This window comes from the organism of the source record quoted next, unplaced genomic scaffold (assembly GCF_019419815.1).
Source record: "Pyrus x bretschneideri cultivar Hongxiangsu unplaced genomic scaffold, Pyrus_bretschneideri_v1 Contig1, whole genome shotgun sequence".
In the NCBI taxonomy this organism is placed as follows: Eukaryota; Viridiplantae; Streptophyta; class Magnoliopsida; order Rosales; family Rosaceae; genus Pyrus; species Pyrus x bretschneideri.
This window is the reverse complement of record NW_025999390.1, coordinates 8,936,577-8,961,182: the sequence shown is the minus strand read 5'-3', so window position 1 is coordinate 8,961,182 and position 24,606 is coordinate 8,936,577. Positions and strand designations below refer to the sequence as shown.

The 24,606-nt window shown below is 36.7% G+C and overlaps 4 protein-coding genes across 9 annotated transcripts; 2 read left to right on the top strand and 2 right to left on the bottom strand.

The window, feature by feature from the left end:
* Positions 1–111: 111 nt before the first annotated feature.
* On the bottom strand, positions 112–4,287 carry LOC103949023 (BTB/POZ and TAZ domain-containing protein 3). 3 transcript variants are annotated; one of them, XM_048584022.1, is made up of 7 exons: positions 4,064–4,287; positions 3,848–3,952; positions 1,571–1,966; positions 1,334–1,464; positions 922–1,228; positions 465–778; positions 112–392 (listed from the first exon to the last, which is right to left on the bottom strand). In XM_048584022.1, exons 3-7 carry the CDS (start codon positions 1,910–1,912, stop codon positions 263–265), a joined length of 1,224 nt encoding a protein of 407 aa, XP_048439979.1. In that variant the 5' UTR covers positions 1,913–1,966; positions 3,848–3,952; positions 4,064–4,287; the 3' UTR covers positions 112–262. The 3 variants fall into 3 exon arrangements, with proteins under 3 accessions (XP_048439979.1, XP_048439974.1, XP_048439981.1); XM_048584017.1 differs by having other exon boundaries at positions 4,094–4,287; XM_048584024.1 differs by lacking the exons at positions 3,848–3,952; positions 4,064–4,287 and adding an exon at positions 2,418–2,816.
* Positions 4,288–8,833: 4,546 nt separating this feature from the next.
* On the top strand, positions 8,834–11,967 carry LOC103949022 (UDP-glycosyltransferase 74F2). The gene is made up of 2 exons (XM_048583985.1): positions 8,834–9,526; positions 10,788–11,967. Exons 1-2 carry the CDS (start codon positions 8,888–8,890, stop codon positions 11,559–11,561), a joined length of 1,413 nt encoding a protein of 470 aa, XP_048439942.1. The 5' UTR covers positions 8,834–8,887; the 3' UTR covers positions 11,562–11,967.
* A 169-nt stretch (positions 11,968–12,136) lies between these two features.
* LOC125477120 (BTB/POZ and TAZ domain-containing protein 3-like) lies at positions 12,137–15,615 on the bottom strand. 4 transcript variants are annotated; one of them, XM_048583996.1, is made up of 6 exons: positions 14,978–15,099; positions 14,457–14,852; positions 14,221–14,351; positions 13,809–14,115; positions 13,352–13,665; positions 12,137–13,034 (listed from the first exon to the last, which is right to left on the bottom strand). In XM_048583996.1, the coding sequence occupies exons 2-6, from the start codon at positions 14,796–14,798 to the stop codon at positions 12,932–12,934; spliced, it is 1,197 nt and encodes a 398-aa protein (XP_048439953.1). In that variant the 5' UTR covers positions 14,799–14,852; positions 14,978–15,099; the 3' UTR covers positions 12,137–12,931. The 4 variants fall into 4 exon arrangements, with proteins under 4 accessions (XP_048439953.1, XP_048439966.1, XP_048439957.1 ...); XM_048584009.1 differs by having other exon boundaries at positions 12,137–13,024; positions 14,457–15,615; XM_048584000.1 differs by having other exon boundaries at positions 14,221–14,315; positions 14,457–15,615.
* A 2,182-nt stretch (positions 15,616–17,797) lies between these two features.
* On the top strand, positions 17,798–20,830 carry LOC125477116 (UDP-glycosyltransferase 74F2-like). Its single transcript, XM_048583979.1, has 2 exons — positions 17,798–18,513; positions 19,644–20,830. Exons 1-2 carry the CDS (start codon positions 17,800–17,802, stop codon positions 20,415–20,417), a joined length of 1,488 nt encoding a protein of 495 aa, XP_048439936.1. The 5' UTR covers positions 17,798–17,799; the 3' UTR covers positions 20,418–20,830.
* The last annotated feature ends 3,776 nt before the right edge of the window (positions 20,831–24,606 follow it).

Here is a 24,606-nt window from a genome sequence, read left to right as displayed (position 1 = left end):
CTTGAGGTCGATTTTTTCTATGCATAAAGTTGCAAGACTTTCTGTATCAAAATGACATGGTCAATCATCCAATTGAAATATCTTGGCTTACAAGAACTGAAGTGAGAGCTATTGACTAACAGCGTCGGATGTTTATTACATTTATTCGACCACAAAAGAGAGAAGATTCTTAGTACATTTCTCTTGATTTACATTCTTGATACACTGCTTTAGTGAATGAGGATGGGTCGTTTTTGATACATTTAGCTTTTGAAACAAGAGGTTATGAAAAACGTGAGCGCCGACCTGAGATAGGTCCCAGGGTATCCTTTGCTGCAACCACTTTACTCACCAACAGCGGCCATTTAGCCTCGTCTTTCTTGGTCTGCTGCTGCATTTTTTCCTTCAAATGCCTGAAACCACAAGAAGTTTACCCTGAAAACGTAGGGCAAAGAAAGAAGTGCATGTGGAATTCTCATGCGTACCTACACAAAGGGACCTTGCATGATTCCAGGTCGTTGCAAATACGAGAATGCAGTTCAAGAAGCTGCCACATGCGTTTGCAGTGACCACATCCACCAGGAACCCGGGTTTTACAGCTGGAGAAATGACGCACTAAGGTCTCAAGCCCCTTGCAAGCAGGAAAGCCACAGGCCACTTGGCTTCCTTTAAACACCTTGTCCCGGGGACCTATAGTCCTACATCCATCCCTGCATATGTGAAGGAGGGCTTCCATTGCCTCATACAATTGCAAGTACACTTTTTTCTCTTCCTTTTTCTTCAACCGCTCTTCTTTCCTCTAGCACAAAAATTTGAATCCATGATCTTAAAATTAACTGAGATATCATCTCGAAACCTAACATACATGTATTTTTTGTTTCTTCCCCCAACAAATACAGAGGTAAGGTAAGATATTTAAAAAAGGAAGAAAAACGAGCTTACAGAATCTGCTTCAACAACGAACTCTAGCAGCTCTTGTTCAAGTGCAGGATTAACTCGCTTCATCACTTTCCAGCCGTCGGTTGATGATATGGCTTTAAAGTCCTTCACAATCATGCGTACACAAATTAAGGATAGCCGCGGTGCATCACAGTTCCTCGCCAATTGAAGCACATCGACAACATTTTCTTTAGTAATCCATCCCTGCTCAAGAATATATACGCAAACTCTTTTCAATGATGGAACTGAGTAGGAGTGTGACAAAACCAACAGATGGAGAACAAATTTCTTCATCTCTTCCTTTTCAGAGCTGCATGGGAGACACGAGAAAATGTTTCAAGAAATTTGACTAGAATAAGAAATTAAGAATTAAAAAGGGAAGGGAATCTAACTGAACAACATAACTCCAACATACCAGGATGAGTAAAGAAAACGAATGAATGTGTAGACTGCTTCATACGGTACCCCAGGAATCTTAATGTACCTCATACCATATTTAGCTTTTGATTGCTGCAGAAATTTACCGAGCACCGGTGACGCAACAGTCTGCACATTCAACACAAAAAGAAACTTTCTAGCCACATCCTGACCTAGAAATTTCATTCAGGATTTCCAAAGGAATGAAATTGTGGGGTCAATTCAGTTAACTTACCAGAACACTAGAATGGACTGGAATACACGATCCGTCCTCGGTGCAAATATAGACATCAGCACCATATGCTTCTTTAAAAAGCTTGTCCCATGTATCCAGTGTTTCATTTGGGACATAGCAACGCTGTGAAAGCCTTTTGAAGTGTTTATTTTGTGTATATGCTTTACTAGGGACAGGAGGTGGTTTTGGGATATTATGGCTACAGGACATAGAAGAGCTTGGGTCTTCCAGAACAGGGAAAATGTCGTCTGGGTTCTCTTCCTCTATACTTATATTGAAAGATCCAGAAAAGGTTTCGCTAGTTGAGGACGGACAGGGTGAGTCAAGAGTAGGAGAAGTCATCGGCTATTGTGGTTTATCTAAAATAACTATGAGAAAAAAGGTATGATCGAAGATCTGCACAAAAAAAAACGAGCTTAAGACACGCTCTAAATAATTTTCAATGTTCTAACACAAATTGTAATTACAATAAGATGAAACAGCGCATGGAACATATCTCCTACAATACTTGCGTAACAAAAGATATTACGGAAAAATTATCTACTTATAGGTATGGGTTGAATGGTATCTCATGGTTGGATCCTAACATGAAAATCCACTAAACAAGTAATGTCAACAACTGCAAACGAAAGAAGGAAAAGACTTTGATGCCTCATATAGGAAAAGAACAAACTGCAGAAGCCGTATTGACTTGTACGCCAATCACAAAATTACTTGTGAAATGGAGGAACATTAGAAATTTCTTTTGTGCCAATCTCAAAACCGGCGATGCAGGAAAGATATGTTCCCCAAACCGGAATTACTGCTAAAATTAATAAGAAGATGGTTGAAGAAACTTTGGTTATACCTTACATGCTCCAGTTTACAGGAAACAAGGCATCAACGAATCCAAACACAAATATAAAAGTTTTTAACTTCAGCCGTACCGTGGATATATTTCTTAATCCCAAGCATGATCACAACAATAATTAAAAATTAATCGTACTCGGTAAGCAAAAATTAAAACAACGCATCTGAGACAAATGTCTAAACTTGCTCGTGCATCGCTGATTTAATTATCAAAATAAGACACAAGAGATTGAGAAAAGGGCCGAAAGGCAGATCCCAGTGGGTTCGGTTCGGGTTTTTGCCGAAATCGAAAACAGAACCAAAATTACTATTTCTTCCAGTTCGGTTTTTTGTTTGGTTAGCATTTTGAACAAGGATTGTCTGCCCTCCCACTTTCGGTGCCCTCCCGTGTCTTTCTGTTTTGCGTGGTCACCGTTAAGCCACGTCAACATTTTATATTGTTTTTTTCATAGAGATAATAAGACAAAAATAAATAGTAATATAAAATGTTGACGTGGCTTAACCGTGACCATACAAACAAGAGGGCACTAGAGGGCAGACAATCCTTGTCCTAGGATTTTTCGGTTTCGGTTCAGGTTTTTTATTTTTTAACCCACCCCTAGATCCCACAATCACCAACTACCAGGAAGATCCTAAAGATTCTTCAATTACATCCGTTCATCGTACATTGTGCGGTAAAAAATCATTGTAAATTTTTTTATTAAAAATTGAATATAAACAGTACCTAACAAAAATTGACCGCACAATGTACGATAAACATATATGATTGTAGGATCCCCGAAATCCTCACAAAGAGGATCCGGCAAGGATCCTCTCTCAAGCTGGTTTGGTATTACTGTGCTTTGAAAAAAAAACTGCTTCTGCTGTGCTGTGAGAATAAGCAGCAAAGTGTTTGGTAAACTTTGTTGTAAAAGTGCTTTTGAAAAAAAAGAAATCAGTATTATAGTGTTTGGTAAACTTTTATGTAAAACAGATGTGAAAAAAAACAGATTTTTCAAAGCTGAGTCTTGCAACTTCTTGTTTTTGGCTTTTTTTAACCCAAAACTGTGAAAAAAAACTAAAGCTGAATGTTTACCAAACACAAAAACAGCTCTCAGCTTCTTTTTATACCAATTTTTTTCAAAATCACCTCAATACCAAACCAGACCTAAACCTAATCCAATCTTCTTTCAACACAGTTTACAACATTCACATTTTTTATATATTAAAAAAAAAAAAAAGGCTAATTGATAGGCTAAAAGTAAAGGACAATTTTTATTCTTATACTGTAAATAATAGAGCTAGTTCATATGCTTAGTACTATAAAAATTTAAAATTCACAGGAAAAATGGATTGAATGAACAAACTTTGCCAGCTAATAAACTGGATTGTATTAGTCCTAATGCCCTGTTTGGCTATCGAGAAAATTCAAGAAAATCTGAATCATACCTTAGATAAAAAAAGCAAATCTTCTCAGAAAAATTCTAGATTTGTGCCGATCTTCCCCACAATCCTGTCACTCATGCTAGATACGCACTCAAATCCCAAACGATGCTGAAACCAACCAAATAATCAAAAAATTTACTGAATTAAACGAAACTGTAAGAGTCATAATAAAATTATCTCCAAATTCTAACAAAAAAAAAACACAAAATCAATAAAAACCTAGAGAAAACTGGGAAATTAAGAAATCACTTGAAAGGAAGAAGAGCGATTGGATGACTGGAGGATGTGAGAAATGAGAGTGCTCGAATTCGATGAATGCGAAAAGTGTTGGAAAGCGGAAAGAGATGGAGCACACGGGATTGCAGAGGAAGAAGAAAGGAGTCGGTGACAGCGACGGACGTGTGTCTTTCTTCCCCTAAAATACGAGGGAGGTTGCTGCATAAACCCATACTCGTCTGTTATTTATTGCTCACTTTTTCCCTTTTTTTTAATATTTATTTTTTCATTTAATAAATCTATTGAAATTTTAAATGATTCTTTGAAATTTAAGTGTACTTAATCATAAGATAATTTATTAAAATTCTTAGAAATTCGATTGTATTTAGTTAGAATTTTAAACAAATATATAACATTTTAAGTATATTTAATTAGAAATTAATTTTAAAAATTTCTTAAAATTAATGAATTGAAGAGAATTTAAAAAAAAATTATAATATGTTTTAAACATTTATAAATCTTACGAAAAATAGAAACCAATTTATCTTTGTACGAAGAGAGATGGTTTGGTTGGATATTTTTTTTTCATGAAGGGTGCTAATTTTGGTAATGAGATTCGCATCAGCGACCAACTCACTAGGAGTCAACTTCAGAGTAATCGATAGGACCGAAGATTAGCACAAGTGGATAGTAACGTCAACAGCAGTTGTTGCCGTCGTAAGGATAAGAATTTAGGGGGGTAATCAAAAGTCGTTACGACGATATTTCTAAGTACTTATATAATATCACGTTGTATGTGAAGTTAAATTATATGATGTTTTGTAATTTGATTTTAAATATCTCGCGGTGAGTATTATCTAGTGAGATGCTACATTTAACAAAGTTGGTTATGCATGTGCATATATATATACTCTTTCTAAAATCTAGAAATGCCAAAATTGTTGGTTAGAAATTTTATGAAACCCCATAATCCTTGCCCAATTGCCAAATATCGGGGAGTTCGTAACCACTCATTATACACATAAGTAACGTTATTGTCAAGTATTTAAAAGATAAAAAATAGAAAGAAAGTGGAAATTGTTGCGGTAGAGAGAAAATGGAAACAAAATTGGAAATTGTATTTACCCAAAATAAAAAGGAGAAAATATGTGACAGAAAAAAGGATAAAAAGGCGAAATTTTTAGTGAAAAGAACTAATTTGATAATACTTTGGTATTTATTGCCGAGTACTTGATGCTGTCACTTGTTAGTTTGATTTAATAAAAAATATTACATGTTTTTTGTTTTTTTAAATTTAAAAAAAATTATGATATGTTTATTATTTTTTAGACAATAAAACAAGTGTTATTTTATTAATAGACAAATTGAAATGTAAAGAGTGCCACGTGGATGCGTAGGGAGAGAGCAAATGTTTGGACGGCTACGACCTACGGAGAGATAGAGAGTAAGGGAGAGGAATAACGGCGATCAACTAGTCGGAAAGGGGTAAGGTAGAACTAACAGGATTCTCTCCGGAGAGAATCCTAGAAATTTATGGTTTGTGTATGTTTATCGTACATCATGCGATTGATTTTTATCAAGTATTGTTTGTGTTTAATTTTAAATAAAAATATTTGAAATGATTTATGATCACACGATATACGATAAAATGATCTGATTCACAGATTCCTGAAATTCTCACAAAGAGGATTTGGCAAGGATCTGGATTCAAGGTAGAATGCTGCATGGGAATGGAAAACGATGGGGGTGGGTCCACCTCAATTGAGGGATGGGTATGGCAGACTACACCGTTACGGCAAGTGAACATATGATAGAGAAGATAACATATGACTCGTGTAGAAGTACTTTCAAAATGATTGAAAACATTTTTAAAGAAAATATTTTTTTGGTTTCAAAAGCATCTCAAGTGTTTTTTTAAGATTCACTTGCATTTTTATTAGAATTGATTCCAAAATATTTTCACTAAAAATGTTTTCAGTCATTTTAATAACACTTTCAAACGAACCCATATATTCTTGTATCATTAACATGAGATGAGACGCTAGAGTTTTGCTCTCTTAAAAGCCTTATTTTTTAAGGATATGTAAGGACCAAATGCATTTTTTTTAACAAAAAATATCATCTACACTAAAGGGTGGGGGTAGACTTGGCCTTACAATAGGCTAACAATAATATAGTTCAAATTTACTTTTGGTGAGAATCGAATCTAAAACATCTCACTTACAAATGAAGATAAATATTACGAGACGGTAATATTAATTGGTAGCCACAAGAATAAATTAGTTTTGAACTTTGGATTAAAAGACTTAAAATATTTGACAATTTAATAAAGCAAAACCAACTTCCATGAGCCATTACAAATCTCTCTCTCTCTCTCTTTTTTAACAAATATTTTAAGTCTTTAAATCTAAACTAATATAATCTTGTGGTTACTATACATTTGATTTTCATTTGTTCTTAAGATGAGAACCTTAAGAGAGCAAGACTGTAGGTAGCTATCGTGAATGTGCCCTCGTGTTATGTAAATTTGTCTTCTCAAATCAAAGAAAAACACTTAAAACTAATATATTGTCACAATAGCATTACCAAAAAAAAAAAACCAAAAAAGTAATACACTGTTCATCCACTAGATGATTATTATGTAGTGTCATCAGTTGAAAAATAGAATCCCGCCAAATGGACTTTCATGTACCCTTAAAGCCTGAAAAGTATGGTCATCCTCATGCATGACTTGACGATAAAAGACTGATCCATCATGAAATAAATGAAAACTTGACTTTCTTGTTCAACTTAGACGTCATGTTAAATCGTGACACATTAATGGAATTTGACCTTATATAGATTTATAAATAAGTTGAATTATTCCCTATATTACTAGTTAGTTTTATAGTAGAATTTCAACTTCTTCATGGTATTAAAGCATATTGTCTCATGTGTGAAGCCAAACGGTCACACGCGTTCCACGTCACCCCGTTGTGTTGTCTACATGTTAGGCTTGAAAATTTATTATATGTGAAGGGGCGTGTTGAGAATGAGACACATATTCATGGAAGGTGAGACTTTGCGTGGACTTATAAATAAGTTGAGTTACACCTTATATTATCAATTGATTTTATAATGAAATCTCAACTTCTTCACAAACATATATTAAGTTTAGTGAGTTGTGTCTATCGATTGAAAGTTGAAACCAAACAAAGTGTTAATTGAATTTAGCCCTAGTTTGGTCATCTGAAAAAAGTGGCTATCAAAAAAATTTGAGAGCTTTTTTATGTTTGGTAAACATTTAGCTTCAGTTTTTTTTCACAGTTTTGGGTGAAAAAAGCCAAAAACACAAAGCTGCAAAACCTAGCTTTGAAAAACCAGTTTTTTTTCACATCTGTTTTACATAAAAGTTTATCAAACACTATAATACTAGTTTTTTTTTCTTTTTTCAAAAGCATTTTTACAAAAAAGTTTACCAAACACTCTGCTGCTTTATTTCACAGCTACTTATTTTCACAGCACAGTAGAAACAATTTTTTTTTCAAAGCACAGCAATACCAAACCAGCATGACGTATGTATTTGTGCTGTATTTTATCATTACATATCGTTTCAATGAAAAATATAATATCACTCGGAAATAAATTTATACGTAATATTATATTATTAAATTAAAACGGGACAATGACTATAAACAAGTTTATCGTAACAAACTCCCACTTAATGGGTTACAAGCTAGAAACTTTGAGATTTAGTTATATATTCAAGAGGCGTTTTTAAAAGTCCACGTTATGGACGGACCACATGTCCTTGGCATTTTCTACTTATTGAATCTTGATTCGTTTATATATATATGGATGTCCCAAATCGGCAAATGGAATATCTCTAGCTTGAATATGATTAATTAACTCACGTAGTCAAGAAACAATTAAAATAGGGCTAAATGGCTAATGAAGAAGGGTGATTGCTTGAAGTTGAACGGTAGGACCAATGGCCTTAAATAGCACCCAATCTCGTTGGTAGCTTTTACTTAAGACTGGGCTCGATATCATCGATCTTATTCACCTACGGACTTGTCCGCATTGTCATTGTCATCCATCTCATAATTTTTATTTTTTTTTAACATAACTTTTGATACACAATTTGTACGATTTTCATAATATATTTCAGTAATTCGAATCGTCTATTAAAATCATTAAGGCATTTATTTGTATTAAATAAAATGAACAAACACGGCTCTACAAAGAATCCTAGACCTTTAATCCAAAACACGGTTTCAAATTGGGGTAATTTTAGTAGACATGATATTTGAGAAAATATCTAAAAGATTTAGAGTTCAAATAGTTAAAATACATTACGGATTTGGCTCCACAAAAAATTGTAAAAAAAAATAAATGGTGTCATTGATCCATTTACATAGATAAAATGCAAAAAAGAGGAATAAAGATGTTGGGAAAGGATTTCAATGAATAAAATCTAAAGTCGTCCTATTACGTGCGATTGGGATAAAATGCAAAAAATAGATAAGGATGTTGGGAAAGGGTTTCAATTAATAAAACCTAACAGTCATCCCATTACATGGGACAAGGTTCAAGCGCAAAAAACAAATAAAAGTGTTGAATTTTATTACAAAATATTTATTTTTAATATAACGATAATTTTACATTTTTAATCTCCTACATAAATTAAATTCGTACATCTTCAACGTGGAACTCTACCCTCCATTACTTGATTCACTAGATTGACTATTTGGTGTTCTATAGATTATATATATATGCCAACCATTTACTGTAAAAACATTGCTTTGGTCGTCCAAATTAAGAGAGAGAGAGAGAGAGAGAGATCAAATGGAAGGTGATAAAGGTTATAGAGCTCATGTGTTGGCAGTTCCTTATCCTTCTCAAGGTCACATAAACCCGTTGCTCCAATTCTGCAAGCGCGTTTCCTCTAAGGGCAAGGGCATCAAAGTGACTTTAGCCAACACCGTCTTCAACGCCAACTCATTGCAGCGCACATCATCGGGCTCCGTCTACTTCGACACCATCTCCGATGGCTACGATGAAGGCGGCTTTGCTCAAGCTGGGAGCGTCGCCGACTATCTATCCCGGATGGAAGCCGTGGGATCCAAAACCCTAGCCGAGCTCATTAAAAAGCACCAAAACTCACCCCAACCTATAGATTGCATTGTTTACGATCCCGTTTTACCTTGGGCCTTGGAAGTAGCCAAACAATTTGGTATGCTTGCCTGTGCCTTTTTTACTCAAACATGCACGGTTAATTACACTTACTATCTCCAGCATCATGGGAAACTGACGATTTCTTCTGTTCCGGGGTTGCATGACGTGCTTGAGCCTCGAGACTTCCCGTCCTTCATTTCTGTCCGGGGCTCGTATCCAGCTTACTTTGAGATGGTGTTGAACCAATTTTCTAACACCCACAAAGCTGATTTCATTTTTGTCAATACTTTCTACAAGTTAGAGCAAGAGGTACGTCTAGCTCTATAATATTTTTAATTTTTATTTTTCACTTGTTTGGTAATTGTTTCTAAGTGAAAACCAGAATAAGCCAAAATATTGAAAAGTCGTATATAAAACTAGTTTTATTTTTTTATTTTTAAATTGAAAACAGTTATCAAACGAATTTCTAAGTTTTAATAAACGTGAAACTGGAAATAAAATATAAATATCAGATTATCTATGATTAACTAGTAATTCTATTTACCCACAAGAGTGATATTGTCACATCCCGGTCTGGGCTCCCACCACATCCCTGGCTCGACTCCGTCATAGCATGATATTGTCCGTTTTGGGCCCCGACTACGCCCACATGATTTTGTTTTTGGGAACTCACATGAGAACTTTCCAGTAGGTCACATATCCTGGGATTACTCTCTCACGAATTCGCTTAACTTCGGAGTTCTTACGGAACCCGAAGTTAGTGAGCTCTCAAAAAGTCTTGTGCTAGGTAGAGATGAGAATATACATATAAGGCTTACATGTATGTCACATATCCTGAGATTGCTCTCTCGCGAACTCGCTTAACTTCGGAGTTCCTACGGAACCCGAAGCCAGTGAGCTCTCAAAAGGTTCCGTGCTAGGTAGAGATGAGAATATACATATAAGGCTTACATGATCCACTCTCCTAGACGATGTGGGATGTAACAATTCATCCCCCTTAGGGGTCCGACGTCCTCGTCGGCACACTTCAGCCCAAGGATTGGCTCTGATACCAAATTGTCACATCCTGGTCCGGGCCCCCACCACATCCCGGGCTCGACTCCCCTATAGCACGATATTCTTCGCTTTGGACCCCGACCATGCCTTCACGGTTTTGTTTCTAGGAACTCAGATGAGAACTTCCCAGTGGGTCACCCATCCTGGGATTGCTCTCTTGCGAACTCGCTTAACTTCGGAGTTCCTACGGAACTTGAAGCCAATGAGCTTCCAAAAGGCCTCGTGCTAGGTAGAGATGAGAATATACATATAAGGCTTACATGATTCACTTCCTTGGATGATGTGGAATGTAAGCATGTCTCGATTTAGGTCGGGGTATGTCAGATATGGCGTGACATAAATTTGTCACGAGTGTGACCCTTTTGTATGCCTAAATATCATTATTCAAAATCATCATTGTTGCCGAGGTTTTTTTTTTTTTTTTTTTTTGTTTTTTTGTTTTTTGTGGTACATCAATATATAATTGATTTGTCAAGTAACTAATATGTAGTATGAAATAATTATGCAAGGACAGACGGTGGATTCCATGTCAAAAGATTGTACAAATTTGTTGACAATAGGGCCAACAATTCCCTCTTTTTACTTGGACAACAGCATCAAAGACGACAAGGATTACGGGGTCCATCTTTTCAAGTTCGACTCGACCTGCACAGACTGGCTCAACACCAAGCCAGCAGGCTCAGTTGTATATGTGGCGTTTGGTAGCATGGCCAATCTAAGTGACAATCAGATGGAGGAGCTTGCATTTGGGCTGAAGGAAAGTGGCTTCCACTTCTTGTGGGTGGTTAGGCCTTCAGAGGAGGCAAAGCTTCCCTCCAAGTTTGTTGAAGAGACAAGTAATAGCGGTCAAGGGTTAGTAGTAAAATGGAGCCCTCAGTTAGAGGTGCTGTCGCATGCGGCGGTGGGATGTTTTTTCACACACGGCGGGTGGAATTCGACAATCGAGGCATTAAGCTTGGGAGTGCCAATGATTGCAATGCCGCAGTGGACCGACCAGCCTCCTAATTCTAAGCTAATTGAGGATGTTTGGAAGGTTGGTGTTAGAGTGAAGGTTTATGATCATGATCATGATGAGATAAACGATCGCGGTGAGAATGTTAATGGGATGGTAGGAAGAGAAGAGTTTAAGCGCTGCATTAGGAAAATGATGGAAGATGAGAAGGATGGGATTGAAATGAAAAAGAATGCAAAGAAATGGAGGGAGTTGGCAATAGAGGCTGTGAGTGACGGTGGCACTTCGGACAAAAACATCCAAGAATTCGTGTCCAAATTGACAACGGCAGCCTAAACCCTACAATCTATTTATATTCTTCTCACATGTTAGCGAGAAGTTTTATATTCGATTTAGCAACGATTTTAATATTTTATTTCTGTTAATGTGCTATCAAACATATTGTTGCCTTTAAATTGTATGTGATTAGCCATGTAAAGGAAAGGGGTGGAAAGCCATGCATGGGTGCAACACTTACCAACTAGTCTCTCAATTACTACTCTTCGCCAGCGGCATAAGATTGGTGGGTTGAGTTGATTGTATAGGCTGAAACCGGTCGGGTGAGTGAGTGAGAGAGAATTAGCCATGCAATATGTATGCTTGGCCATGGGGGTATGATTTCCTTCTAGATACATATGTATATGTTGTAATAATTGTAAGAATAATTGAATGCCTACATAGAAATAATAGTGAATAGTAGAAAGTTTGTCGTGTGGTACGTTTTCAAAAGAGAAAAATCATAGATGTTGTTAAATTTCTCACGGGTGTTACTTTCCATTCACTGTAAACCTTAGGACGTGGCTTTATAAATAGATCACTTCGTGGGTGATCAACACAACAACTAAAGGAAAAAATTACTAAAAGCAATAATATCAGTATCCTTCCTCTCCTCTTTTTATTGCAATTCTTTTGTGTTATAGCTACGAAACTAAACAGTGTGATATTTTGCACCTCTTTCGCTCCTGTCTTTAACAAAGGTTATTCCTCTAACTTTTGCCTATTTACAACACGTTATTAGCACAACTCTCTAACCCTAAATAGTTCACATCGGCGAAAAATGTTTCCTCCAAGGATTTTCTTGTTCTTCTTCCTCCTCTGCCTCACCTGCTAGATATACCCTCGCGAAGAATTGCTAGCGCCATGCCTGCTTCTAGTTGTCAATATAACAATTACTTATATCTTTGATTTCTTGTTTGCTGTAGCTCGTGATTATTAACCCAATGTTTATTTATTTTTGTTGCGATCGAAGATGGTGCGGTATCATCGCCCATCTTGGACTGCAGATTTAATTTTACTGCAATTTTAGATGGTACTGTATAATCCCCACCCTACTCTACATATTTAAATTTTTCTGCTACTTGAGTGGTGCGGAATCGCCCATCTTATGCTATATTGTTTCAATGAGAGTGGTGCAGCACAATCGCCATTCTTATTAACTTCGGAGTTCTGATGGAATCTGAAACCAATGAGTTCCCAAAAGGTCTCGTGCTATATGGAGGTAGACATGTACATATCATGCATAGAAGATCCTCTCCCCTAGGTCATGTGGGATATAACACCCTAGATATTACTGGGATGAACTGCCTTACCTGGGTAATAGATGCCAACATCCATCTGGAGGTAGGGAATCTTGGAGAAACCATCAAGGAGGAGAATAATGCATCATCTCAAGATCCCAGGGTATCCTTTGCTGCTACCACTTTGCTCACCAACAGCGTCCATTTAGCCTCGTCTTTCTTAGTCTGCTGCTGCATTTTTTCCTTCAAATGCCTGAAACCACAAGAAGTGTAGTTATGACGATGACGATTCCAACCATCAAACCCGAGTTGTGTCGTTCACTAACATGACAGAGTAAAATACAACTCCGGCAGTAACAATATTGATCAGAGGTCGTGACAGGGACGGTGTATAGTGGGGATATGATGGTGCAATAGAAAGATTTCAGTAAAAAATTTCAAAAACCTTTCAAAGGGTAAGTACTGACCAAATGCAGACCAAATGCCAACCAAACATAAACTGAAATTTCAGTTTCTTACCCTGAAAACGTAGGGCAAAGAAAGAAGTGCATGTGGAATTCTCATGCGTACCTACACAAAGGGACCTTGCATGATTCCGGGTCGTTGCAAATACGAGAATGCAGTTCAAGAAGCTGCCACATGCGTTTGCAGTGACCACATCCACCAGGAACCCGGGTTTTACAGCTGGAGAAATGACGAACTAAGGTCTCAAGCCCCTTGCAAGCAGGAAAGCCACAGGCCACTTGGCTTTCTTTAAACACCTTGTCATGGGGACCTATAGTCCTACATCCATCCCTGCATATGTGAAGGAGGGCTTCCATTGCCTCATACAATTGCAAGTACACTTTTTTCTCTTCCTTTTTCTTCAACCTCTCTTCTTTCCTCTAGCACAAAAATTTGAATCCATGATCTTAAAATTAACTGAGATATCATCTCGAAACCTAACATACATGTATTTTTTGTTTCTTCCCCCAACAAATACAGAGGTAAGGTAAGATATTTAAAAAAGGAAGAAAAACGAGCTTACAGAATCTGCTTCAACAACGAACTCTAGCAGCTCTTGTTCAAGTGCAGGATTAACTCGCTTCATCACTTTCCAGCCGTCGGTTGATGATATGGCTTTAAAGTCCTTCACAATCATGCGTACACAAATTAAGGATAGCCGCGGTGCATCACAGTTCCTCGCCAATTGAAGCACATCGACAACATTTTCTTTAGTAATCCATCCCTGCTCAAGAATATATACGCAAACTCTTTTCAATGATGGAACTGAGTAGGAGTGTGACAAAACCAACAGATGGAGAACAAATTTCTTCATCTCTTCCTTTTCAGAGCTGCATGGGAGACACGAGAAAATGTTTCAAGAAATTTGACTAGAATAAGAAATTAAGAATTAAAAAGGGAAGGGAATCTAACTGAACAACATAACTCCAACATACCAGGATGAGTAAAGAAAACGAATGAATGTGTAGACTGCTTCATACGGTACCCCAGGAATCTTAATGTATCTCATACCATATTTAGCTTTTGATTGCTGCAGAAATTTACCAAGCACCGGTGACGCAACAGTCTGCACATCAACACAAAAAGAAACTTTCTAGCCACATCCTGACCTAGAAATTTCATTCAGGATTTCCAAAGGAATGAAATTGTAGGGTCAATTCAGTTAACTTACCAGAACACTAGAATGGACTGGAATACACGATCCGTCCTCGGTGCAAATATAGACATCAGCACCATATGCTTCTTTAAAAAGCTTGTCCCATGTATCCAGTGTTTCATTTGGGACATAGCAACGCTGTGAAAGCCTTTTGAAGTGTTTATTTTGTGTATATGCTTTACTAGGGACAGGAGGTGGTTTTGGGATATTATGGCCACAGGACATAGAAGAGGTTGGGTCTTCCAGAACAGGTAAAATGTCGTCTGGGTTCTCTTCCTCTATACTTATATTGAAAGATCCAGAAAAGGTTTCGCTAGTTGAGGACGGACAGGGTGAGTCAAGAGTAGGAGAAGTCATCGGCTATTGTGGTTTATCTAAAATAACTATAAGGAAAAAGGTATGATAGAAGATCTGCACAAAAAAAAAAAAAAAAAACGAGCTTAAGACACGCTCTAAATAATTTTCAATGTTCTAACACAAATTGTAATTACACTAAGATGAAACAGCGCATGGAATATATCTCCTACAATACTTACGTAAAAAAAGATATTTCGGAAAAATTATCTACTTATAGGTATGGGTTGAATGGTATCTCATGGTTGGATCCTAACATGAAAATCCACTAAACAAGTAATGTCAACAACTGCAAACGAAAGAAAGTAAAGACTTTGATGCCTCATATAGGAAAAGAACAAACTGCAGAAGCCGTATGGACTTGTACGCCAATCACAAAATTACTTGTGAAATGGAGGAACATTAGAAATTTCTTTTGTGCCAATCTCAAAACCGGCGATGCAGGAAATATATGTTCCCCAAACCGGAATTACTGCTAAAATTAATAAGAAGATGGTTGAAGAAACTTTGGTTATACCTTACATGCTCCAGTTTACAAGAAACAAGGCATCAACGAATCTAGACACAAATGTAAAAATTTTTAACTTCAACCGTACTGTGGATATATTTCTTAATCCCAAGCATGATAACAACAATAATTAAAAATTAATCGTACTCGGTAAGTAAAAATTAAAATAACACATCTGAGACAAATGTCTAAACTTGCTCGTGAGGTATAACCAAAAAGGCACTTGTGTTATATAAATTTGTCTTCTCAAATCAAAGAAAAACACTTAAAACTAATATATTGTCGCAATAGCACTATCTTAAAAAAAAAAAAAAAAAAAATATTACACTGTTCATCCATTAGATGATTATTATGTAGTGTCATCAGTTGAAAAATAGAATCTCTCCTCCTTCAAACCCGATCATATACACTATTATATTCGCCAAATGGACTTTCATGTACCATTAAAGCCTGAAAAGTATCGCCAAATGGACTTTCATGTACCATTAAAGCCTGAAAAGTATGGTCATGCTCATGCATGACTTGACGATAAAAGACTGATCCATCATGAAATAATGAAAACTTGACTTTCTTGTTCAACTTAGACATCATGTTAAATCGTGACATATTAATGGAATTAGACCTTATAGACTTATAAGTAAGTTGAGTTATTCCTTATATTGTTAGTTAGTTTTATAATGAAATCTTAACTTTTTCATGGTATCAAAGCATATTGTTCCACGTGTGAAGCCAAACGGTCACACGCGCTCCACGTCATCCCGTTGTGTTATCCACGTGTTAGACTTGAAAATTTATCATATGTGAAGGGGTGTGTTGAGAATGAGACACATATTAATGGGAGGTGAGACTTTGCATGGACTTATAAGTAAGTTGAGTTACACCTTATATTGCCAATTGATTTTATGATGAAATCTCAACTTCTTCACAAACATATATTAAGTTTAGTGAGTTGTGTCTTTAGCCTTAGTTTGGTCATCTGAAAAAAGTGGCTATCAAAAAAAGTTGGGAGCTTTTTTATGTTGGGTAAACATTCAGCTTCAGTTTTTTTCATAGTTTTTGGTGAAAAAAAGCCAAAAACACAAAGCTGCAAAACCTAGCTTTGAAAAATCAGTTTTTTTTCACATCTGTTTTACATAAAAGTTTATCAAACACTATAATACTGGTTTTTTTTTTCTTTTTTCAAAAGCACTTTTACAAAAAAGTTTACCAAACACTTTGATGCTTTATTTCACAGCTACTTATTCTCACAGCACAGTAACAATTTTTTTTCAAAGCACAGCAATACCAAACCAGCATGACGTATGTATTTGTACTATATTTTATCATTACATATCGTTTCAATAAAAAATATAATATCACTCGGAAATAAATTTATACGTAATATTATATTATTAAATTAACTATAAACAAGTTTATCATAACAAACTCCCACTTAATGGGTTACAAGCTAGAAACTTTGAGATTTAGTTATATATTCAAGAGGCGTTCTTAAAAGTCCACGTTATGGACGGACCACATGTCCTTGGCATTTTCTAATTATTGAATCTTGATTCGTTTATATATATATGGATGTCCCAAATCGGCAAATGGAATATCTCTAGCTTGAATATGATTAATTAACTCACGTAGTCAAGAAACAATTAAAATAGGGCTAAATGGCTAATGAAGAAGGGTGATTGCTTGAAGTTGAACAGTAGGACCAATGGCCTTAAATAGCACCCAATCTAGTTAGTAGCTTGTACTTAAGACTGGGCTCGATATCATCGATCTTATTCACCTACGGACTTGTCCGCATTGTCATTGTCATCCATCTCATAATTTTTTTTTTTTTTTACATAACTTTTGATACATATTTTGTAAGGTTTTCTTAATACATTTCAATAATCTGAACCGTCTATTAAAATCATTAAGACATTCATTTGTAGCAAAAGAAAATGAACAAACACGGCTCTACAATGAATCCTAAACCTTTAATCCAAAACACGGTTTCAAATTTGGGTAATTTTAGTAGACATGATCTTTGAGAAAATACCTAAAAGATTGAGAGTTCAATTCGTTAAAATACATTACGGATTTGGCTCCATAAAAACATGTATAAAAAATTGTAAAAAAAAATAAATGGTGTCATTGATCCATTCACATAGATAAAATGCAAAAAAACGAATAAAGATGTTGGGAAAGGATTTCAATGAATAAAACCTAAAGTGGTCCTATTACGTGCGATTGAGATAAAATGCAAAAAATAGATAAGGATGTTGGGAAAGGGTTTCAATTAATAAAACCTAACAGTCATCCCATTGCATGGGATAAGGTTCAAGCGCAAAAAACAAATAAAGATGTTGAATTTTATTACAAAATATTTATTTTTAGTATAAACGATAATTTTACATTTTTAATCTCCTACATAAATTAAATTCGTACATCTTCAACGTGGAACTCTACCCTCCAATACTTGATTCACTAGATTGACTATTTGGTGTTCTATAGATTACATATATGCCTACCATTTACTGTAAAAACATTGCTTTGGTCGTCCAAATTAAAAGAGAGAGAGAGAGAGAGAGAGATCAAATGGAAGGTGATAAGGGTTATAGAGCTCATGTGTTGGCAGTTCCTTATCCTTCTCAAGGTCACATAAACCCGTTGCTCCAATTCTGCAAGCGCGTTTCCTCCAAGGGCAAGGGCATCAAAGTGACTTTAGCCAACACCGTCTTCATCGCCAACTCATTGCAGCGCACATCATCGGGCTCCGTCTACTTCGACACCATCTCCGATGGCTACGACGAAGGCGGCTTTGCTCAAGCTGAGAGCGTCGCCGACTATCTATCCCGGATGGAAGCCGTGGGATCCAAAACCCTAGCCGAGCTCATTAAAAAGCACCAAAACTCACCCCAACCTATAGATTGCATTGTTTACGATCCCTTTTTACCTTGGGCCTTGGAAGTAGCCAAACAATTTGGTATGCTTGCCTGTGCCTTTTTTACTCAAACATGCACGGTTAATTACACTTACTATCTCCAGCATCATGGGAAACTGACGATTTCTTCTGTTCCGGGGTTGCATGACGTGCTTGAGCCTCGAGACTTCCCGTCCTTCATTTCTGTCCGGGGCTCGTATCCAGCTTACTTTGAGATGGTGTTGAACCAATTTTCTAACACCCACAAAGCTGATTTCATTTTTGTCAATACTTTCTACAAGTTAGAGCAAGAGGTACGTCTAGCTCTATAATATTTTTAATATTTAGTTTTCACTTGTTTGGTAATTGTTTCTAAGTGAAAACCAGAATAAGCCAAAATATTGAAAAGTCGTATATAAAACTAGTTTTATTTTTTTATTTTTATATTGAAAACAGTTATCAAACAAATTTCTAAGTTTTAATAAACGTGAAACTGGAAATAAAATATAAATATCAGATTATCGGTGATTAACTAGTAATTCTATTTACCCACAAGAGTGATATTGTCACATCTCGGTCCAGGCTCCCACCACATTCCTAGCTTGACTCCGCCATAGCACGATATTGTCCGCTTTGGGTCCCGACCATACCCACATGGTTTTGTTTCTGGGAACTCACACAAGAACTTCTCAATAGGTCACCTATCTTGGGATTGCTCTCATGCGAACTCGCTTAACTTCGGAGTTCCTACGGAACCCGAAGCTAGTGAGCTCTCAAAAGGTCTCGTGCTAGGTAGAGATGAGAATATACATATAAGGCTTACAGGATCCACTCCCCTGGACGATGTGGGATGTAACAATTCACCCCCCTTAGAGGTCCGACGTCCTCGTCGGCAGACTTCCGCCCAGGGATTGGCTCTGATACCAAATTGTCACATCCTGGCCCGGGCCCCCACCACATCCCTGGCTCGACTCCGCTATAGCGCGATATTGTCCGCTTTGGACCCCGACCATGCCCTCACGGTTTTGTTTCTAGGAACTCACACAAGAATTTCCCGGTGGGTCACCTATCCTGGGATTGCTCTCTCGCAAACTCACTTAACTTTGGAGTTCCTACGGAACCCGAAGCCAGTGAGCTCCCAAAAGGCCTCGTGCTAGGTAGAGATGAGAATATACATATAAGGCTTATATGATTCACTTCCTTGGATAATGTGGGATGTAAGCACGTCTCGATTTAGGTCGGGGTATGTCAGATATGGCATGACATAAATTTGTCGGGAGTGTGACCCTTTTGTATGCCTAAATATCATTATTCAAAATCATCATTGTTGCCGAGGTTTTTCTTTATTTTTTATTTTTTATTTTATTGTTTTTTGTGGTAGATCAATATATAATTGATTTGTCAAGTAACTAATATGTAGTATGAAATAATTATGCAAGGACAGACGGTGGATTCCATGTCAAAAGATTGTACAAATTTGTTGACAATAGGGCCAACAATTCCATCTTTTTACTTGGACAGTAGCATCAAAGACGACAAGGATTACGGGGTCCATCTTTTCAAGTTCGACTCGACCTGCACAGACTGGCTCAACACCAAGCCAGCAGGCTCGGTTGTATACGTGGCATTTGGTAGCATGGCCAATCTAAGTGACAATCAGATGGAGGAGCTTGCATTTGGGCTGAAGGAAAGCGGCTTCCACTTCTTGTGGGTGGTTAGGCCTTCGGAGGAGGCAAAGCTTCCCTCCAAGTTTGTTGAAGAGACAAGTAATAGCGGTCAAGGGTTAGTAGTAAAATGGAGCCCTCAGTTGGAGGTGCTGTCGCATGCGGCGGTGGGATGTTTTTTCACACACGGCGGGTGGAATTCGACAATCGAGGCATTAAGCTTGGGAGTGCCAATGATTGCAATGCCGCAGTGGACCGACCAGCCTACTAATTCTAAGCTAATTGAGGATGTTTGGAAGGTTGGTATTAGAGTGAAGGTTTATGATCATGATCATGATGAGATAAACGATCGCGGTGAGAATGTTAATGGGATGGTTGGAAGAGAAGAGTTTAAGCGTTGCATTAGGAAAGTGATGGAAGATGAGAAGGATGGGATTGAAATGAAAAAGAATGCAAAGAAATGGAGGGAGTTGGCAATAGAGGCTGTGAGTGACGGTGGCACTTCGGACAAAAACATCCAAGAATTCGTGTCCAAATTGACAACAGCAGCCTAAAACCTACAATCTATTTATATTCTTCTCACATGTCAGCGAGAAGTTTTATATTCGATTTAGCGACGATTTTAATATTTTATTTCTGTTAATGTGCTATCAAACATATTGTTGCATTTAAATTGTATGTGATTAGCCATGTAAAGGAAAGGGGTGGAAAGCCATGCATGGGTGCAACACTTACCAACTAGTCTCTCAATTACTACTCTTCGCCAGCGGCATAAGATTGGTGGGTTGAGTTGATTGTATAGGCCGAAACCGGTCGGGTGAGTGAGTGAGAGAGAATTAGCCATGCAATATGTATGCTTGGCCATGGGGGTATGATTTCCTTCTAGATATATATGTATATGTTGTAATAATTGTAAGAATAATTGAATGCCTACATAGGAATAATAGTGAATAGTAGAGAGTTTGTCGTGTGGTACTTTTTTAAAAGAGAAAAATCACGGATGTTGTTAAATTTCTCACGGATGTGACTTTCCATTCACTGTAAACCTTAGGATGTGGCTTTATAAATAGATCACTCCGTGGGTGATCAACACAACAACTAAAAGAGAAAATTACTAAAAGCAATAATATCAGTATCCCTCCCCTCCTCTTTTTATTGCAATTCTTTTGTGTTATAACTACGAAACTAAACAGTGTGATATTTTGCACCTCTTTTGCTCTTGTCTTTAAAAAAGGTTATTCCTCTAACTTTTGCTTATTTACAACACGTTATCAGCACAACTCTCTAACCCTAAACAGTTTACATCGGCGAAAAATGTTTCCTCCAAGGATTTTCTTGTTCTTCTTCCTCCTCTGCCTCACCTACTAGATTTACCCTCGAGAAGAATTGCTAGCACCATGTCTACTTCTAGTTGTCAATATAACAATTACTTATATATTTGATTTCTTGTTTGATGTAGCTCTTGATTACTAACCCAATGTTTATTTATTTTTGTTGCGATCGAAGATGGTGCGGTATCATCGCCCACATTGGACTGTAGATATAATTTTACTGCAATTTTAGGTGGTACTGTATAATCCCCCACCTTGCTCTTCATATTTAAATTTTTCTGCTACTTGAGTGGTGCGGAATCGCCCATCTTATGCTATATTGTTTCAATGAGAGTGGTGCAGCACAATCGCCCTTCTCATTAACTTCGGAGTTCTGATGGAATCTGAAGCCAGTGAGTTCCCAAAAGGCCTCGTGCTATATAGAGGTAGGCATGTACATATAATGCATAGAAGATCCTCTCATCTGAGCGATGTGGGATATAACACCCTAGATATTACTGGGAAGAACTACCTTACCTGGATAATAGATGTCAACATCCATCTAGAGGTAGGAAATCTTGGAGAAACCATCAGGGAGGAGAATAATGCATCAACTCAAGATTGGGCGAAGGCCATGATCTTTATCCGTCGCCACCTTGATGAATGACTAAAAAGCGGGTACCTAACGGTTGAAGATCTATTAGCCCTTTGGAAGGCACTGAGAAATAGATACAATCACTAGAAAACGGTGATTCTTCCAAGGGCTCGTTATGAGTGGACTTACCTAATGATCTAGGATTTCAAGACGATGGTTGAGTACAATTCTGCAATGTTCCATCCCTGAGGAAGATGTGCTGGAAAAAACTTTCAGCACATTTTATGCCTCCAACGTGCTCTTGCAGTAGTAGTATAGAGAACGAGGCTTTACTGAGTACAACCAGCTGATATTTGTGCTCCTTGTAGCTAAACAAAACAATGAGCTTTTGATGAAGAATCATCAGTTCCGACCTACTAGATCGGCACCATTCTTACAAGTGAATGCTGTTTCCCGTGAAGTGAATACCATATCTTCTCGTGGCAATAATTACAAATGAGGACATGGCCACAAGCAAGGTCAGTGAAACGGAAAAGGCAAGAACTATGGTGTCCAGTTTCACAACTAGGTTCCAATGCATAATTCACGCAACACTGGAAAAAATCCAGAACGCCTAAAGACTGTTCCAAGCCTCCAATGGCTTCAAACGCTTGATCTTCTTGAAAGCTTCAAAGAACGGCATGGTTTCCGGGTCGGTTTGGGATGGGTCCTTAAACATTGAAGCTCGAAATCGGATTATGGGATGTGGGTTTTGCTCAGATCAAGTTTTTTAGAGTGAGAGAACAGAGAAAGAGCATATAGGTGTTCATTCCAAGGAATTTTGGGAGATTAACTAAAAAAATTCCCATTTGTGGCTGATCAAGATGAAGAACAAAGATGGAAGGAGAGATACGAATGAGTTGCAGACTGTGTACAGTAGGAAGGTGGGGAGGAGAGAGAGTGTGACCCTTTTAATATTTTTTTTGTTAGTTTTTGGTCTACGTGGCTTAAACTTGACATCTATATCGAAAAGGGATCCTCTACGGATCTTTTCCTCCAAATCCACCAAATCAGTTGATCCGGGCCATTGAAATTTAATCCAATGGCTAAAGTTATTATAACTTTTAAAGTGGGCCTCTGTTTGTAGCCGTTTGATCAAATTTCAATGGCATGAATCTACTGATTTGGTGGATTAGGATCCCTTCCCATCTATATTAGCAAAAATGTGGGCCCACATTTGCCATGTCAACATTTAACTAAAAAATTAACAAAAAAGTTAACAGGAGTCTAACATTGTAACAAATTCGTAAGATAAGGTATGACATTGTAATTTTTAAAACATGAGGTATGAAATTGTGGTTCAACCTATAATTAAGGTAGTTTTGTGTAATTTACCCTTGAAAATAATATGAAGTACGTACATAGGATGTAGGTGTTTGGTTGTTGACATATTGAATTCATGAAATGATGAAGTCTCTCATATAAATGGATCCCGAACCTTTACACTGTGTCAGTCAATTGGTAAATAAATAAATAAGATAGAAAAAGATACGATTTCTACTTTGTTACTGAATGTCCACATTTATCGTTGCTATCAAGGTAGCGACTCTTTTTGTAACAATCGCTATCTTCATACCGATCCTCGCTTTTCAATTTTTTTTTTTTTTTTTTACTTTATTTTATATTTTTTGCTAATTTTTTTTTTTAATTTCTTTTACAATAATAACAAACTATCATATGCATATTCTTCAAAATATATATTTCTGTGCAAAATCTATTATAATTCATATTTAAACACTTGTAATCAACGATTTAAAACCTAAACTTAAAGATATTTGAATTTAATAGTGGTTATTCAAATAAAGTAACATAGGAAAAGAAAAAACTCAAAGGAAAAAACAAAAATGTAGAAAATAGACAAATAAATTGAAATAGGGAAAAGATTGGTACCACACTACCAATCCTAGCTGAGTCGTACTGAAATCATTTATCTATTTATTTTCACTTTCGCCACACCGTGAAGACTTTCCATTGAGATTCTTAAGGGTATAGAACCCCATCCTGAAGTTTTGAAAATTAAGGTAGGATTTTCAGCTGATATCCTTGAGGGTTGAACCCCATTTAAACAATTAATGTTTTGGGCGTCACTAGTATGTCTTTCACTTATTTTTTTAGTTTTCAGCTTAAATATTTTACTAAATATACATTTGTTACTCAATAAATTGTAATTTTGCTTCCAAATGACTTATAAAGTTTTCCTTAATACTCACGGAAAATATTTCATGAAAATAAAAAATTTACATTTTTCACAAAAAACGCGAGTGTTAACTCACGTTTTTTAGTCGATTTTTCAAATTCGTATATAAATCATTGTTCAACTATTTATTTTCACCTTCGCCTCACCGTGAAGTTTTGAAAATTAAGGTAAGATTTTCTGTTGATATCTTTGAGGGTTGAACCCCATTTAAACAATTAATGTTTTGGGCATCACTGGTATGTCTTTCACTTAATTTTTTAGGTTTCGGCTTAAATATTATACTAAATATACATTTATTACTCAATAAATTGTAAATTCGCTTTCAAATGCCTTATAAAGTTTTCCTTAACGCTCACGTAAAATATTTCGTGAAAATAAAAAAAAAATTGAATTTTAACAAAAAAGTGGGTGTTAGGCGAACTTGACGCACGCAAACTAGATGAACTCTACGCATGTAGAACAAGACAAATTTGGGCGCACGGAAAGCGAGACGGGTTCCGCACACACGCAGAACAAGACAGGACAAAAAATTAGCTTTGTGTGGTGGGCAGGTCATGGAAAACAATGATCATCTCCTAAGTAATTACCAAGCATATATAACT